Genomic DNA, 15,146 nt, shown 5'->3' with positions numbered 1-15,146 from the left:
CTGTCTTAGTAACTATTTGCATTGCCCATGTAAGAATGATTCTGAAGCATCTATTCTTATGACTGTATGTTGTACCATTCCTCTGTTATTTCTACTAGAAGTTATGAATGAATTGTCAGCAACTTGCAGTAAAGGTACAGATGGGTGTTACCAGTTAGGCGTGTGTCCTGTACAGTCGGATGCCAGCAGCACTGATTGGACAGAGTTAGACATACCCACTACTGGTAACACCCAGAAGTACCTTTACTGCAGAATGCTGCCAATTTATTTGTAAACTTCTAGCAGGAATAATACAGTTCTGGCACAACATAGAGTCATACTAGATGCTCCAGAATTTTATTACATGGAGAATGCAAGTAGTTACAAAAAAAGACATGTCAGGAGAGGGGACAGGTCCTATTTAATTCATGTCCTTTAAGAAATGACAATTTTATATACATCACCTATATGTTTCCTTATCTCAGCCGTTGTATGTTACTTTTTTTGGTTACTAATTTTATGCGATTTACTGACTTTATGAGGTTTATCCGCTTATAAACTACTATTCACAAATCAACATTCAAGAGGATGAATACCTTCCATCAAAGCGATGCTTCAAGAAATCAAACAAAGCCTTCTGCATCATATCTGTGACCTGCAGGCATATAAAGAGATATTGTGTAACTGTAGACTAGCGACTTCCAAAAAGAAGGAATAAGCCCGGCCATACACATAAGATAGCTGTTGGCTCAGTGCTCATTTGTCCGACAGCTATTGCTCATGATCCCCACCGCCCGGCTGAGCAAGCATTTGGTCGTAGTAAGAAGAGGGGGAGAAAACCACTGCCCAAGGATTGGGCAGTTGAGATCCAACATGCTTAGTCCTTATCTCCCCCAACATCTGCCATCAGGGGAGGGTGGGGATGCCCCCATAGTTCTCGATGGCTGGTTCTGCTAAAATTGGTGGATTTGACCAGCATACATCTAATGTGTATGGCCGTCTTATGACATAAATTTAATAGGGTATGCACACAATTGAGTGAATATGATAAATTAATGAAAAGCATGTACAAATAAAGCTAAAGACAAATGGAGAGCTAGAAGAAGATAGAGAAAGAGAAAGTAATAAAGAGGTCCTCGGCACGTTTTACTTCATCTGGAGCAAAGAGTCAGTTTGCTGCCATAGGGGTGTATCTAAATACACTGCCAAGGCAGAAAGGCATGTTACTACTTCCTTGGTACCCAGGGCACATGCCCTACCTGTACCGCGGCATTTTGCCATCTCCTGATTTATAAACATGCATGCTTGAGTGAGTGTGCATGTTTACGGGGTAGTGTGGAGAGATAATGGTTACCTGTGTGGCCGACAGCTAGGGTTGGCGGGCTTTGAAACGTAAAGAGGACCTTTCATCAGTATAATTTTAATAAACTAATAAACCTACCTAATAGTGCGGCTTCCACTGATGTTCCCCCTTTTTTTTTTTTTTTAAATCGGCCACCGAATGTTGAAATAATAGCCCCGTTTGTTCTGCTGCAGCGCCTGTCACTCAAGCGCTTTTTTGTATGGGGCGTTGCTAAACTTTTTTCTTTGCTATGGGCCTTGGCTGAGAGCGCAGCCAATCAGAGCGCTCCTTTCTCAGCCAGGCAGATCAGATAGAAAGATCAGCGAAAGATCAGATAGACCGGCCGAGGGACGCGACGGGTGTGGAAGCAGCGGTACGAGCGGCAGGGTAAGTATCATAATAATCCCCTAGACATCGCTGCACTTTAGCTCCTTCTGCCTGGCTGAGAGAGGAGCGCTCTGATTGGCTGCGCTCTCAGCCAAGGCCCATAGCAAAGAAAAAAGTTTAGCAACGCCCCATACAAAAAAGCGCTTGAGTGACAGGCGCTGCAGCAGAACAAACGGGGCTATTATTTCAACATTCAGTGGCCGATTTGAACAAAAAAAAAAAAGTGGGAACATCAGTGGAAGCCGCACTATTAGGTAGGGTTATTAGTTTATTAAAATTATACTGATGAAAGGTCCTCTTTAAGGTGGCCATACACATTACATAGAAGTTGGTTGATGGTTGAACAGCAGTTTGACAAACATCTGGTGAATGATTGTTTCAAGGACACAACCACACACACTTTAGCCCATACATGTTCAATGAAACCGGGCGATGGACGAAAGATCTTTCATCAGACTATCGGATGAAAATATTAAACACTGCCGACTTCTTTTTCAGACTATAATGGTCTATCATCTGTCGGCTAAAACGATCATTCGTTGTTAAATTTCACCTGACGAATGTTCGTTTTAGATAAAATTGTCCGTTGTGATCAACTTTAGACTAATGTGAAGCATCAGGCAACCTATCAGACAACAGAATAGAGCGCTGTCTGAATAAAAGAAAGCCTGAACAAGTTTTGAAAGCAGCTGTGGGTGGAGGACACAACATTAAAGGAGTTGTCCAGCGTTGATGGCCTGTCCATTAGCAGATCAGACAGTGTAGCTCCATTGGCAGAAGTCGGCACCGGGACTACACAGCTCCATTAACTGTGTAGTGGACCCAGCTCGTCAGTGCAGCGCTGCTTCCATTGACTTCTTTGGGAGCAGTGCTGCGATAATAAGCTCCCTCTGCTACACAGTTGATAAGTCTCGTGTAGTGTAGTTCGGGTGATGGAGCTACACCCAAATAGCTGATCAGTGGGGGTGCGGGGTGTTAGGCTGATCAGCTGGTGGTGTCCTCTACTGAGGAGAGGCCATCATTTAAAGACGACCTTACACCAGACAATGCAGTGTAATCTGCAGGCAGCATGTTATAAAGTTGGGGTAGTCAACCTCCGGCACTCCAGGGGTTGTGAAACTACAACTTAAAGCATGCATACTTGCTCTGCTCTTCTCAGACAACAGCTGATGTGCCGAAGATTGCTGACCCCTGTTAGAGCAGAAGGAGCTGAGCAGATTGATAAATAATTTTTGAGAAAAGGCTCAATAAAACCTAGAATTTATACATTTACATCTCTGCTTTTTCTAACTTATGACTACCCCCCCATGAACAGCACTCAGTACACGGGGAACGTGTTATCAGTGGTTAATAGCATTCTCTATATAAGTGTGTATACATAGATAGCAGTCAATCAATGATAACAGCTCAGCTCTTCCTGCTCTATAACATGTTGTGGTGACAGGTTCTCTTTAATAAAAGACAACCCCATTAAATTTATACTAAATGCACATATTTACTCAACTTTTCATTGACATATTTTTAATGGTGGAATTCTACTGATGTCTATAGATGGTTTCCTTAGTACCTCATATCCTTTCAGTGAGGGTCCAACTAAAATGATTGGCCTCATGGATGGAACCACGTCATATGGAGGGATGTGCTCAGTCTGTAAGAGAAAGACCCAGTCATACCACTTCTGCTGCCTCTTCCCTTCATGCACCAAGTATCATGCAAATCTGCTTCTCCAAATCTACAGTCCACAGACACTTCACAGCATGCAGTATTCAGAGAACATACACCACATCAAAACTAGACAGGTGAACAAATAGCGGCAAGACATATGCAGTTACTTACTGACTTCTGCCTCTGTTTGGCTATTTATAAGGAGTCAGGAAAGCAGTGAGAAGTGGGGAGGATGATGGGTGTAATAGATGAAGGCAAAGAGGCGTTAAAAAATGAAGGGTTGGAGGTTAAGAGTTGAAAGAGTGACGGGTTGTGAATAGTAAGAAGATAAGAAAGGAGGGAAAAGGTAGAGGGGAGAGACGAAAACAAACCATGCGTGTTATTTCATTCATTACATGACATGCATGTGCATTTATACAGGATATCGTATGAAAACGAATGCACAGATACACGATGGGTGATGCAGATATACTTCCATACTTATGGCTCAGGCACACGAACGTATTTTCTTTCCGTGTCCGTATACGGAACTATTCATTTCAATGGGTCCGCAAAAAAAAAGGAAGTTACTCCGTGTGCATTCGGTTTCCATATGTCCGTATTTCCGTTCCGCAAAAAAATAGAACATGTCCTCTTATTGTCCGCATTACGGACAAGGATAGTACAGTTCTTTGAAGGGCCAGCTGTTCCGTTCTGCAAAATACTGAATGCACATGGATGTCATCTGTATTTTTAGCGGATCCGTTTTTTGCAGACTGCAAAATACATACGGTCGTGTTCATGAGCAGTGATGGCCAATTCGCCGTGTTCGCCCGCGAACACATGCGGGCTGTCGTCTTAAATCACAAGTCCGGCGATGCACAGGTAAGTCCTTACCTGTGTCTGAAACAAATGCGGTCACTGGGAGCAGGCAGTTTCGAGAACAGCCCGATGAAGGCCCCCGGTGGCTGTTCTCGGAACTGCCTGCTCCCGGTGACCGCATTTGTTCCAGACCGGCTCGCGGCGCAGGCACAGGTAAGGGCTTACCTGTGCCTCGTCGGACTTGTGATTTAAGATGGCAGCCCGCATGTGTTTGCGGGCGAACACGGCGAACTGGCCATCACTGTTCGTGAGCCCTTAATGTGGTTGTCTGAGATATAACAAATCCTTTTGTTCAAGAAACAGCACTGCTCCTGTCCATAGGCTTTGTCTAGTATTGCTGCACAGCCCTATTCAGGTGATTGGGGATGAGTTGCAAAACCAACCACAGCCCATGGACAAGAGTGGCGCTGTTTTCTGCTAATCTTCGAAGATCTTTCTATGATAATTAAATGTTGTCATGTAATGTAATTAACTGACCACTGCTCATTAAACTGGGGGATAACCAGGAGCCGCTTAGTAATGCCGCTTCAAGGCTCTAAACAGAGATGATTAAAGGGGTTAATAAGTCTTTACTAAGGGTCCTATTACACCTGCAGAGGAAGCAGGCAATGGTCGGGAAGGAAGTGTTCCTTCCCGGCAATCGTTTGCTCGCTGGGGAGGAGACCACTGCTATTACTGAATCATTGTTGCCAGCAGCAGACTGTGATTACACGGCACGATCTGCCGCCGACAAATTCTGATTACCCGATGAACAAGCGTTTGCACGTTCATTGGGTAATCGGCAGTAGGATTACACTGCCAGATCATTGCTAGCGATGATCTGCACGATTATCTTCAGGTGTAATAGGGTCTTTAGTGGTGGCCTTTCATCAGGATAGGCCATCACTAGCTGATCGCTGGGGTCTGACATACCACGCACCCTGCTAACTAGCTGTTCGGGTGTAGCTCTGTCACTGAAAGTCTGCCTGTATCTCTGTATCATCAGCAAACTGCCTCTATGGGAGTGAACGGCAGAACAGGACGATATGGTCTCTTGTGCCCTCCACAGTATTTAAGTATCACCACCCAGATAATGGTCATACAGGTGAACTGAGGAGGGATATATAAGTGCATAAAAGAAATAAATGCCTGATGCTCCCATTGTTAATTAACTCTGGGAGCATCAAATTATTATGTACCCGAGGAGGGCTCAGGCCACCAGGAAATTTCCGTCTATAGCCAGTCCACCCCCCTGCCACTCAGCTAGTGATAGCCTATTGTGAGAACAGGATGGACAACCCCTTTAACCTTTCAAAGCAATGTTGCAATCCCACATCCCAAAATTATGGTTTTTCCAAATAACGTACACTTGTCCTGACAACAGTGAATCCCTCAACCCCAGTTGTTTATCACTCACATAGCACTATGCATTTCAATATAAGGTAAGTCAATGTCACAGTCCTAAATCTTTCACCTTCCACTGTAGCTATAGAGGGAGCATAGGGGGCAATACAAAGGCTCAGCATCTTAGCTAAGGGAAGAGAGGGAATAGTAAAGCCACTGGTGATCAGACTGGATGAACCATACAACACGTATTTGATTTAGGTTTTTATTTTTTTTCCCGTATTACCTATAATCCACTTTGAATAGTGTTAAAGCTATGATTTAGGAAAAGTCCCCATCTGATATGGGAGGAAAGTCAAGGGGACCCTGCCTCCAAAATGACTGTTGCTTTCATTATTGGGTCAGCAATGGAAACTTGTGAATGTGCTTTTTACTGCTACAAATGATCCACTCTGATCCAATACTGTCTTGTCTATGACAACTTCAGGAAATACAGATACATGTTCCTGCCTAAATTTAATTTCCTTCCATCCTGTACAATACAATCACATCTACAGTACATTGGGCCATATTGTAATGGCTGACGCGTGGCCAATAATTGACTGCCTGGAACAAACTGTACAATCACTGTACACTCAGTATTTGGCAAAAAGTAGGAAATTACACCATGAATTTTGAAAAGGGACTTCACTGTGTACCCATTATAGAGAATTTGTTATTTGGATGGGCTCCTTTCAGACTAGAGCATATCTCTGGTGTGATACACTATTATAAGTGATAGCAGGTTATAGTTCCATTCACTAAATGATGCAGAGAGAACCAGAAAATTAGGAGTATGTGGCTCTTTTTGGTATATGTTTTCCCTTTGCAACTCTATAGGTATTGTACAGTAGAATTTTGCACTTTCTTATTGTTTTAAAGGGGTTGCCTCACTTCAGCAATTTATCATGTAGAGAAATTTAATACAAGGCACTAACTAATGTATTGTGATTGTCCATATTGGCTCCTTTGCTGGCTGGATTCATTTTTCCATCATATTATACCTCTCATATCAGGGGTTACGGCCACCTCTGCAGCAGACGGGATCTGCTGTCCATGCGTGCCTATACACACTCCCATGGTCCCAGCCTCCAGAGAGGCTGGTACCTTTTCCTATAGTATGCATGCCCGGCCATCGCTGCTGGATCGCAAGGTGGTCGTAACCCCTGGAAATGAGCAGTGTATAATGTTATAGGAAAATTAATCAAGCCAGTAATGGAGGCAATATGGACAATCACAATACATTAGTAAGTGCCTTGTATTAACTTTCTTTACATGATAAATGTCATTTGCGTAAGTGAGACAACCCCTTTAAGTCATATACAAATGTGGTATAAAGCTAACTCTATTCACATCAGAGTTAGGCCTCATGCACACGACCGTATGTATTTTGCGGTCCGCAAAAAACGGATCCTCAGAAAATACGGATGATGTCCGTGTGCATTCCGTATTTTGCAGAACGGAACAGCTGGCCCCTAATAGAACAGTCCTATTCTCGTCCGTAATGTGGACAATAATAGGACATGTTTGATTTTTTTGGTGAACGGAAATACGGACATACAGAAACGGAATGCACACGGAGTAAAAAGGAACAGACACGGAAAGAAAATACGTTTGTGTGCATGAAGCCTAACAGGAAGAATTGACATAGTCACTGAGATGAACGCCCCTGTGCCCTCTACACCTCATGTCAGTTTACATACATTTTACAGAGCACAACAGGCTTTTAAGCACAGACAACTACAAGTATAAGAACACAGAACACGTCACACTTCCTGCATATAAACAGGTGCAAACACAAGCTTTGTGTTATCAGATTTGAACAATCCTGTATTAGGGCTGTTTGACCAAAACTGCAAACTTTGACGGATAGCTAAGGTTAGTGGTAATGATGGGTAGATGACCAGTTACCTTCTTAAAGAAAGGGACACGTTTGGTAGCGGACGGGGGAGTTGTTACGCTCCCCGTGCTGGTGTGGGGTGTTTGATGGACTGAATGAGGTTCTGGCTCATCATATTCTAAATCAACCGCATCTAAATCATAAACTAATTGAGTTTCCAAAGGACCTGAAGATGAAGAGATGGGGGTTGTGTATAGGAGAGAAAGAAGAGGGGATATGGGGTAATAAATATAAAGAATATAATGCCAGAGTGTTAAGGCTTGTTTCACACTTGCGTGAAACACATCCAGTAGGCTGTTCCGGGCAGGGAACAGGGTGACGGATCCGTTCTTACCGGGCACAACCATGCACTGCCAGCATTCCGTCTGGCCCCATTTACTATAATGCGGGCCGGCGGAGATCCAGCCGCAACCCAGCAAATATGCAGAGGAGTGGCCGGACGAAAACTGCTGCCTACAGAATGACGGCAGCGCATGGCTGCACCCAGCAAGGACGAATCCGACAGGCTGTTCCGGGCAGGGAACACGCAAGTGTGAAACAAGCCTAAGCCTAGGGCCCATTACACGACCGTATTTATGGGTCTGCACCCGTTCCGCAAATTTGCGGAACGGATGCGGACCCATTCATTTCAGTGGGGCCACAAAAGATGCCAACAGCATGATGGTGCTGTCCGCAACTGTACTTCCATCCCACTGCCCTGCAAAAAAGATAGAACATGTCCTATTCTTGTCTGCAATTGCAAACAAGAATAGGCATTTCTACCATAGGACTGGACACGTGCGTTCATTGTTTTGCGGATCTGAAATTTGCGGACTGCAAAACACATACGGCCATCTGAATGGACCCTTATTGACATGTCAGTGATTTCCATCAGTGATTGTGAGCCAAAACCTAGAGTGGAGCCTCCACAGACATAAGGAATAAGGGAAAGATCTGCATCTATTCTGTGTTTAGAGCCGCACCTTGCTTTGGCTCAAAATCACTGATGGAAATCACTGACCGAACACTGACGTGTGAATAAAACATTAGGGGAAAAGAAAAGAAAGAAAATGGAACCAAGATTAAAAAGGCAAAGGAATGTAGAAACATATATATTAAGAAGGAAAACAGTTTGGGAAGGTGGTGTGGTGGAGGGGTGTCCAAGAAATACAAGAAAAATGAGAATATAAAATGCAGTCAAGGTAGAAGAGAATGTCAGGTGCATCCCGAATTTACCTTTTCAGAGCTATTTTGATAGGATACATCTAGGATCTTTGAATTGCCATCACATAGACATTAGATAGATGTCAACTATTTGGCCGACAACTATAACCCTTAAGTCCTTCTTGTTCAACTTCAGTGAATATGCATTTTATTTCAATAGTGGGAGGAGGATAATTGGCCGCTTACCTCTGTGGAAAACTAAAGCATCATTAATGAGGTTCTTCGGGCTACAGATATTGATGACCCATCCTCTGATGCTATAGCAGCCCCCAATAGCTGATTAGCGGGGTAGCGGCGTGGTGGATTCCCACCAATCTGATACTGATGGCCTATCCAGAAGATGGGTCTTCAATATCTGTAACCCCTTTAAGGTAGGTTGTATACAAAGCTGTTTACTTCAAGTATTCAATGATCTCCTAGAATTAGCTACATATGCTTGTACAGAGACAGAGGCAAAAGTATATTTGCCTGGTAAGGCTACATTCATATCTGCTCTAAAGGTAATCCAGTAGTCTGTTCCGGCAGAGAAATACCGGAGTTAACATATCTGGTGTAGCCAGATACCGCCACATACCCATTGCCTATAATGGGATCTGACTGGGATCCAGTGGCTTTCTGGAATAAATGCCGGGTTTCGGCTGGGCAAATACTGCTACAGCACAGATGGGAACCTACCCAAACCATAACAGGATCTGCTAGCGTGTGTCCAGCTTGAACTGTAGGCACCAATTCAGATTCTCCATAAAACATCTTGATAGTATATGATGGATAAAAAAATAACACAGTCAAGCCCTATATCCTATTACTCTCAGGAAGACTTTGTAATGACGAGCTTACAGAGCACTAAGCAGAGGGACTGAGTGGTTATACTTTGGTATAATTTAGACAGAAAACAACAGAACACATCTCTCACCTGTTGCTGGCGGAGTTGGTCTACGGGTGCCACCACCCACATCACCTAGACTGTTCGAATTCCCAATGGATTTACTGCAAGGTAGAATTTGGAGAAAGGAAATCAGTGCCTACTATACTGGACTCTACTTATATTGGACTCTAACTTATATTTCCTACCACAGACGCGTATTCACCTGGTACTGAGCCGGCTCTGTCGTATCTTCTGTTCCTGTAGCATTCTCATATGTTCCAACTTGACAGGAGAGGGGATGAAACCAACCTCACAGCCCTCCCTCACTGCTCGCCCAATCCACCAGTCATTATTATATTTCTGAGAATGGTGGTCAATAAAAAGGCAAATTAATAGACCCTATAGCCTGTATTAATATAGAAAGTAGTAATTTCCTAATTTTGAAGTTATGCAGAGAGAAGTTGAAAGTAACTAAAATTGTAATCAAGCAACAATGTAATAATAATATAACAAAATAATAGCAAAGACAGGTGCACTCTGGGGTCTTACTAAACTCTCAAACTGATTTTAAAATTGAGAGATTAGCCAACATGTCCTATGGCGTAGGACATGTCTGAGCCCGAGCACTGCGCCAAGGTTTCTCAAATAGCTCGGGACCTAACACTCACCTACCTGTGACATGTGGGCAATACCAGGAGCCATTGGGCAAATTACAGGAGCATGAGGCCGACTCACAAACAACTCACCAGTTACCTCCAGCATGTAACCATGCTAGCAATGGGAGGAGGGAGGAGTCTGCGAGTCCCGCTCAAGACTGGCTGATATGTCCCAGGCCTCACAGGTGCACCTAAATGTGACCTGTAGATGGAAAGCAGGCACATTTAAATTGGAGTTTATACACCTCCAGGCATCTCTATATATACAAACTGAAAAGAGATGCCTGGAGGTGTATAAACTCCAATTTAAATGTGCCTGCTTTAAATCTATAGGCTACATTTAGGTGCACCTGTGAGGCCTGGGCCATATCAGCCAGTCTTGAGCGGGACTCGCAGACTCCTCCCTCCTCCCATTGCTAGCATGGTTACATGCTGGAGGTAACTGGTGAGTTGTTTGTGAGTCGGCCTCATGCTCCTGTAATTTGCCCACTGGCTCCTGGTATTGCCCACATGGCACAGGTAGGTGAGTGTTAGGTCCCGAGCTACTTGAGAAACCTTGGTGCGGTGCTCGGGCTCAGACATGTCCTGCACCGTAGGACATGTTGGCTAATCTCTCAATTTTGAAATCAGTTTGAGGGTTTAGTAAGACCGCAGAGTGCACCTGTCTTTGCTATTAATTTGTTATATTGTTATATTGATTATGACATCCACATAATTGCTATCTTGTGTAGGATGTCTATTGTGGTACTTGTGGTTCGCTGCGGGCATCCTCCATTGTATGCATTTTTGCTGGGGATCGTCATTAGCAACGGGCCACAAGTGCAGGATTTGCTCCCCTATATATATGCACGACTGCATGTGGGTTTGAGCACTTCCTGCCTGTTTAATACCACGCCATTCTTTTCAGTTTGTAAACAATGTAATAATATAGCAATAAATATTCAATGTGAAATAATATTGTGAACCTGTAACCACATATCATCTGGGTCAGGCTGTATGTGAGCTACAGAACTGTTTGACAGGGGCATAGCAAGGCAAGGGGCTGCTGGAGTATGTGCACCAGGCACCACTAAGCTACTTCACCTCCCCTATTATTATACAGACCTAGGGAATGAATTAAACTTTTCCCCAGGTAAAGTAGAGCCTAGCTATGACTATGATTTATGATAGTGACTGTGTTAATGATGTTAATGAACCCTATATGTTTATACAGTTGCAAGAAAAAGTAAGTGAACCCTTTGGAATTACCTGGATTACCTTATGTTTGGCCGTCAAGGAAGACTGATCATTAAAGGGGTTATCCACAAATTTAAAAAACAGTTTTTACTCCCTTATCTGGAGACCTTGCTCGCCTTTCTGTTGGGTGGGCAGCAGCTCATCAAGCACCTGCATCTCCCAAGATGCATTGCAATTAGCTCTTGTTAACCCTTTCCTCCACTGCAAATTAGTCCCACACATATTGCCCCAGAGATACATATGGTATGTAATACTCCCACAATTTCCTCTACATTGTCTGGAGCAGGGGTGCACGGCCTGCGGCCCTCGATACCATTCTGTGTGGCCCTCAACCATCTGGTAACAGACATGTATGTCTATCTCTTGTGGCTTCTCACTTGTATTTTTCATGTATTCTTCCATTAGATGGGAGTCCTCGAAATGTAACCAGACATTTATGGTATATACAGTATGTACAAAATGCCATAAATGCAGTGTTTCAGTTGGTAATGCCGCTTTAAGATTTATTTTTTGGCCCTTGGGATTAGTTCAGTCTGACAACGTGACCCCCAATCAGAAAAGGTTGTGCACTCCTGGTCTAGAGAGAAATATTGCTCTATATTTCTATGAATTTGGAAGAAGGGATGTATGAATAAAAGGTGTCTGGGCCACTTAATCTGTTTCTCAATGAGATCTCTACTCCAGCACTGAGTGGATGGGAAGAGAATCTACTGAGCATGTGAGTCCATCTCTGAATGCAGAAGAAAGTGGACCAAAAGGGAAAAATGTAAATGGACATTAAAAAAGGGGCAAAATGGCCCGTTTTTAACAGTGGGTTTTTTAATGGGTGCTTTCTGAAACAGGGACATTAAAAACAGCCACCTTCAATTGTATGGGGCTGTCAGTCTTGGAAAAGAGCCAAATATAGGACATGTCCGTTATTCACTGTCCGTTAAAAAATGGCCATGTGAATATGCAACGACCGGACACCCTAGGGGTGATGTGCGTGAGCGTACTTGTGATAAGGTGCCGAGGATAGTAGTACTCACGGTTAAGTTGTCTCTTGGGGCCGGCGTGCAGTGGATGGGAAGATAGAACAAAATCCTCTGGGGCATTCTCTGTTGCAGGGAACACCAGCCAGATGTTGGTTGAGGTGCCCTTAATGGTAATTGGTGTTTAAGGTGCTTTGGTGGCTGGGCCCCTGGTTCGTGACACCAGCACCGCTAGGTGCAAATGTTGAGAGTAGTAGTAATGATGATATAGAATAAGGAGACTAGAGCTTTTAACGAACTCCCAGTACTTTACTGAAGCAGATCCACAGGTCATCAATGTATGCAAAAGTCATTTACATCAAGGCAGCTTTTACAGGGATTCACATTAGTTCCCAGAAGTTGCATAAGGCATAGTCCTCTATGACAATCAGTCATTCTCTCTCTTTTTTCTCCAGGTTGGAGGGATGAACTATCTCTGCTGTACTGTATAATCCTATACTTCTGTATCTTCTTCTAGGAATACTATATTCTGACAAATGGCCTTTTTGTCTTTAATTATGTTGGGTAGCTTGTAGCTTAGAATCTCTCCACCTGATGCAAAGTAGGCTGGAGTCTAATAAACGACAGTTAGCTTCCTTTGTCAATATTCTCATTCCCACTCTGAGTTGCCTGGTTCTTCTGTAATCTTTTCCCTTCTATGGGCTGGTACATGGAACTAAGTATGGAGTTTGGATAACTCTCCAAAATGACTGCGGAGTCAGACATTGCACACACTGACCTTCTTGCTCCTTCTGCTCTGTGCACTGTGTACAAGGCCGAGTTAGCCTTGGGAGGCTTGTTAGAACCTCCCCCTCCCTGTGCAACTTTATAAGAACACATTTATAAGCACAGTTTACATGAAACACAATCACAACATTAAGCAGTGTGTTTCAGGACACGCCACCCCCCCCCTTATTTAATGTAAGTCGTCCTCGACGCACTCTTGCCTCAATGATGCATCACCTGAAAAATATAAAAAAGAGCATGCATGCATATACAGAATACCATTACCCCATTCTTGCAGTTTCTCTTCTTTGGCTATAAGAGAATTGGGTTAGGCATATATTTATCAGGAGCATCACAATATAAAATGAGTGACATGGGCCGTAGTTTCTCTTGTAACTGGGGACAGCGAACAGTAAAGACCAGGATAGTCCATAATGTAAAACAAAAAGGGAAACTTATCAGGAGGCTCACAGGGTATGAGTCTGTTCCCTAGGCATGAAGCATAAAGGTTGCAGAAAATCATGGAGGGCTTTAGTACGTGAAAGTCCATCTCCAGGCACATGACTTGAACGTTACAAAATAAGGGCAAAGGAGTCTTTAGAGAGTCCTTAGAGCAAGGCAAATAATCAAGGCAATGAGTCTCTTACTCGGGCTCTGTAGCTCCAAACGATGCAAGAATGCAATCACAGTTGAACTGGAAGGGCTGGAAGTCTCCTCCTCGGCTGCAGCTGCTGGAACGATAATGGGCAGGCGGCTGACCTTTAGTGGTCTGGTCGGATCTCCGAAGTGGCTGTGGCTCTATAGGCCTTGGTTCAAGGTAACTTGGTACATGTTGAGCTTCTGAGGATCCTTCACGAGGTACTTCTTCCGGCTGAAGTGGGGCTGTATTAGTCTTGGCGGGAACATCAAACTTAAGCAATGGTGTAAGGAACCACTGAATGGGATCTGAGTCTAATAGTAATTTTCCAATAGACTGTGTTGGTTCCTCTGGTTCAGGTGGCTTTTCAGACAATTGCTCTGTGGATGGAATTTCTTCTTGGGCAATTTCTTTCAAACACAACTTGAGACGGTTGCGATGCACTATTTGTGGTGCTCTGTTCTCTTTGGTGATTTCGCAGATATCAGTCTCAGGATTAGGAATAGCTGTGATGATGTAGGGTTCTCTTTCCCATTTACTATCCAGCTTACTAGTGCGTTACATGGTTACCAATTTTTAAGGGTTCAGCTTTTGCAGACTGATCATAGTCTTTCTGTTGCTTTTGGCGTACATTTGCCATGCGAATTTGGACAATCTCTTGGGCATCAGCTTTGATGTTAACTGACCCAATCTGTTCGTAGTAAAGGATTGATGGAATCTGGAACTTGTACATCCAAGGCGAGATCTGCAGGTAATCTTTCTTGACGGCCAAACATAAGGGAATATGGAGTGTATCCAGTAGAACAAAGGATGGTGTTGTTGTAAATATACATCAAATGAGGTAGTAGAGTTGGCCAATCAGTTCTTTTAGCAGGTCGTTCAGATCTCAACATCTCAATCAAGGTTTGGTTCATTTTCTTGCAAAGTCCGTTACCTTGAGGATGGTACGCTGTTGTTCTCATCTTATGACAATTGTGAAGTGAACATAGTTCATGGAAGAGTTGGGATTCAAAGGCAGATCCTTGATCTGTGAGAGTCTTTTCAGGGCATCCATAGGGCAACAGGAAATTCTTCCAAAAACGTTTGTGGTGGTTTTGACTGTCAAGTCTTTAACAGGTACAGCTACTACAAATTTGGTGTAGTGATCAATTATTGTCATGGTGTAGGTATATCCTGAGCGACTTAGTTCTAGCTTTACGTGATCAATGGCCACCATCTCTAGATCCGTTTTACCAGAACACTTGGGGCCGGATCTGGCATTAATGCATTTCAATGGAAATTAATGCCAGATCCGGCATTCCGGCAAGTGTTCAGGAT

The 15,146-nt window shown here is 43.6% G+C and overlaps 1 protein-coding gene across 5 annotated transcripts in view; it reads right to left on the bottom strand.

The window, feature by feature from the left end:
- Positions 1 to 15,146, bottom strand: part of CACNB1 (calcium voltage-gated channel auxiliary subunit beta 1) — a 127,667-nt gene that overhangs the window by 40,465 nt on the left and 72,056 nt on the right. For all 5 annotated transcript variants that reach the window (XM_040437080.1, XM_040437081.1, XM_040437084.1 and 2 more), the window contains 5 exons: positions 9,788 to 9,924; positions 9,613 to 9,686; positions 7,508 to 7,662; positions 3,276 to 3,356; positions 576 to 634 (listed from right to left, as the gene is read on the bottom strand). In XM_040437080.1, the coding sequence (XP_040293014.1) occupies positions 576 to 634; positions 3,276 to 3,356; positions 7,508 to 7,662; positions 9,613 to 9,686; positions 9,788 to 9,924 (506 nt within the window). The remainder of the gene's footprint in view (positions 1 to 575; positions 635 to 3,275; positions 3,357 to 7,507; positions 7,663 to 9,612; positions 9,687 to 9,787; positions 9,925 to 15,146) is intronic.

Source organism: Bufo bufo, chromosome 6, assembly GCF_905171765.1.
Source record: "Bufo bufo chromosome 6, aBufBuf1.1, whole genome shotgun sequence".
NCBI lineage: Eukaryota > Metazoa > Chordata > Amphibia > Anura > Bufonidae > Bufo > Bufo bufo.
Note: the sequence above shows the minus strand (reverse complement) of the source record. Positions and strands in the feature narration are given on the sequence as shown.